At 35.8% G+C, this 3,206-nt stretch overlaps 2 protein-coding genes across 2 annotated transcripts in view; both read right to left on the minus strand.

The window, feature by feature from the left end:
• The window catches only part of LOC110463867 (receptor-type tyrosine-protein phosphatase O-like), an 18,680-nt gene extending 18,204 nt beyond the window's left edge, over window positions 1-476 (minus strand). The window contains exon 1 of the mRNA XM_021518775.1: window positions 397-476. The gene's annotated coding sequence lies outside the window, so the exon portion shown is untranslated. The remainder of the gene's footprint in view (window positions 1-396) is intronic.
• LOC110463791 (phosphatidylinositol phosphatase PTPRQ-like) overlaps window positions 393-3,206 on the minus strand; it is a gene marked incomplete at its 5' end in the record, with an annotated part of 49,263 nt that continues 46,449 nt past the window's right edge. The window contains 2 exons of the mRNA XM_021518653.1: window positions 393-480; window positions 2,975-3,058. Of these exons, the coding sequence (XP_021374328.1) occupies window positions 393-480; window positions 2,975-3,058 (172 nt within the window). The remainder of the gene's footprint in view (window positions 481-2,974; window positions 3,059-3,206) is intronic.

Below are 3,206 nucleotides of genomic sequence, written 5' to 3' on the forward strand. Positions count from 1 at the left end.
CTCGTTATTCAAGGGGCCATAGCTCTGCCAAATAAGGTCCGCTGAAAGTGGTCATCGAACTTGGCTGAGCCCTTAAGGCTTTGAAACCCTGTTACCAAGTTTGAAGAAAATCGGTTGACATTTGTTGCAGTTATTGCACGGAAACGAAGCGTGACAGACAGATGGACAAACCCAAATTAATATCCCCTGTTTTGGTGAAAGTGGGGGATAATAACACTTCAATCATGACACAACTGTATTATATATAACACATGACTATATATATATATTCTTGTATCGGACTGAATGTTCAAAAACAGATAATTTCAACCATTGCTTAAATTTGATTTAGGATTCTGGAGATAGGGGACAGTTTCATAGACAGGTATAAATTAAAGAGTATTGACATAGACTCACCTTTTGTCAGGGATGTGTTTTTTATCAATCTCTTGAAAACCTGTTCCCGGATCTTCATCAGACTTGTATGTACTTGGTTTGGAACTGAAATGTTAATGTTGTCAGCAATTTTATAGTAAAGAAATTTGTGAATATACTCTAAAACAAGGCATCACAAGTGATACAAATCCCCTCGCATTCACACATTGTGACATATGTAAAATGAGAAGATGTCGATAGAGCCATGACAAAGTTTTTTTTTAAAACAGTAAAAGTGACCTTGACTTTAAACATATATAAGTAACCTGAAACGCAAACTTGTTCAAGATATAGCCATATACCAAACACTCATATCAAGTTTCATGAAATTCTGTTGAGGAATGAAGTCGATAGCGCGATGACAAACATTTTCTTAAAGTAGTAACAGTGACTTTGAACTTCAACATAGAAACCTAAAACACCAAATTGTTCAAGCTATTGTAATACTACACACTTGTATCAAGTTTCATGAAATTCCGTTGAGGAATGAAGTTGAAAGAGCGATGACAAAGTTTCTTAACCTAGTAAAACTGGCCTTGACCTTTAACAGGTAACCTGAGTCGCGAACTTGTTCAAGATATTGCCTTACCAAAAACTTGTATTAAGTTTCATGAAATTCTGTTGAGAAATGAAGTTGATAGAGCGATGACAAAGTTTTTGGTAAAGAATAGTAACAGTGACCTTGACCTTTAATGTAGTAATCTGAAACACGAACTTGAACTTGTTCAAGATATTGCCATACCAAACACTTGTATCAAGTTTCATGAAATTGCATTTAGAGCAATGACAAAGTTTTTCTAAAAATCTCAAAAGTGACCTTGGACCTTAAACGCAGTAATCTGAAACGCAAACTTGTTCAGCATATAGCCATACCAAACACTCATATCAAATTTCATGAAATTCTGTTGAGGAATGAAGTCTGTAGAGCGATGACAATGAGTGTAACATACGTACTGTACGTATGGGCGGAATTAACTTTCTTTGCGAGGGGATAATAAACAAGATGCCCAAGGTGATGTGGAAATCAACATGTAAACTTAGTGAAATACACTATACTTGTCATGTCATCAAAGGATAAGAACTTTAAAACTATTTAAATAAATTATTTTGCTATTGAGAAATATAATATCAAGTGTCTTTTAGCCAATTTTCCTCTTTGGTCAACCCTTCGGATAGGTCAGGATCTTACTTTCGCATACTATTTGATTTCAATTTCATTATAACTATTCCAACCAAGTTTGAATGATTTCTTGCTGAAAATGAAGAAGATATAGTCAGAAGTGTTATTTCCTTATATAAACCAAGGAGAACAGGTGACCAAAGGGTAATATAACTAAAACAGGTGACCAAAGGGTAATATAACTAACAAGTTATATAATGCACGGTAGGACATTTCTATCCATAAAAGAAACTTGAATCTTGTACATCTGAGTGCAGTTTTTTTTAAATATCAGCCATTTTCCTCTTTTTAGCCCAACCCTCCAGTCCCTGAGGCAAGGACGGATCTTATTTTTTCATACCGTCTAATTGCCATCTCATCACAATTATTCCAGCAAAGCTTAATTTCTTGCCAAGATTAGAAACAAGAGGCCCAAGGGCCTTAGCGGTCACCTGAGTTATATCATAGGTACTGGTAGCTTTATTTTATTGTTAAGATGTGATGTGGAAATCAGCATGTAAACTAAGTGAAATACAATACTTGTCATGTCATCAATGGATAAGAATTTGAAAATATTGGTAAATGTTCCCTTTGGGGCCCCGCCCTAGCNTTATACCTCATTAATTATCCGTAAATATGCACAAATGACATCGCTTGGCAAATTTAGCACGAGGCGGATGTGCATACGGAATTTGGTTGAAATATCTGCACAATATCTACAGCAATTATCACACGAAAACCAAAGAGTGCCTGAGATGGGTGGAAAGTCAGAGTGACACAAACAATGTTATCAAGTTTGAAGGAATTTGGCTAATATTTGCTAGAGTTAATGAACAGAAACGGCAGATAATGATGTTTTTCGTTATTTAAGGGGCCATTATTCCGCCAAATAAAGGTCATTGAAGTTGGTCCAGCCTTAAGGCATTTAACCCTGTTACCAAGTTTGAAGAAAAATGGTTAACATTTGTTGCAATTATTGCACGGAAACGGTAGATAATGACGTTTCTCGTTATTCAAGGGGCCATAGCTCTGCCAAATAAGGTCCGCTGAAAGTGGTCATCGAACTTGGCTGAGCCCTTAAGGCTTTGAAACCCTGTTACCAAGTTTGAAGAAAATCGGTTGACATTTGTTGCAGTTATTGCACGGAAACGAAGCGTGACAGACAGATGGACAAACCCAAATTAATATCCCCTGTTTTGGTGAAAGTGGGGGATAATAACACTTCAATCATGACACAACTGTATTATATATAACACATGACTATATATATATATTCTTGTATCGGACTGAATGTTCAAAAACAGATAATTTCAACCATTGCTTAAATTTGATTTAGGATTCTGGAGATAGGGGACAGTTTCATAGACAGGTATAAATTAAAGAGTATTGACATAGACTCACCTTTTGTCAGGGATGTGTTTTTTATCAATCTCTTGAAAACCTGTTCCCGGATCTTCATCAGACTTGTATGTACTTGGTTTGGAACTGAAATGTTAATGTTGTCAGCAATTTTATAGTAAAGAAATTTGTGAATATACTCTAAAACAAGGCATCACAAGTGATACAAATCCCCTCGCATTCACACATTGTGACATATGTAAAATGAGAAGATGTCGATAGAGCCATGACAAAG

Source organism: Mizuhopecten yessoensis, unplaced genomic scaffold, assembly GCF_002113885.1.
Source record: "Mizuhopecten yessoensis strain PY_sf001 unplaced genomic scaffold, ASM211388v2 scaffold1513, whole genome shotgun sequence".
Lineage (NCBI taxonomy): Eukaryota > Metazoa > Mollusca > Bivalvia > Pectinida > Pectinidae > Mizuhopecten > Mizuhopecten yessoensis.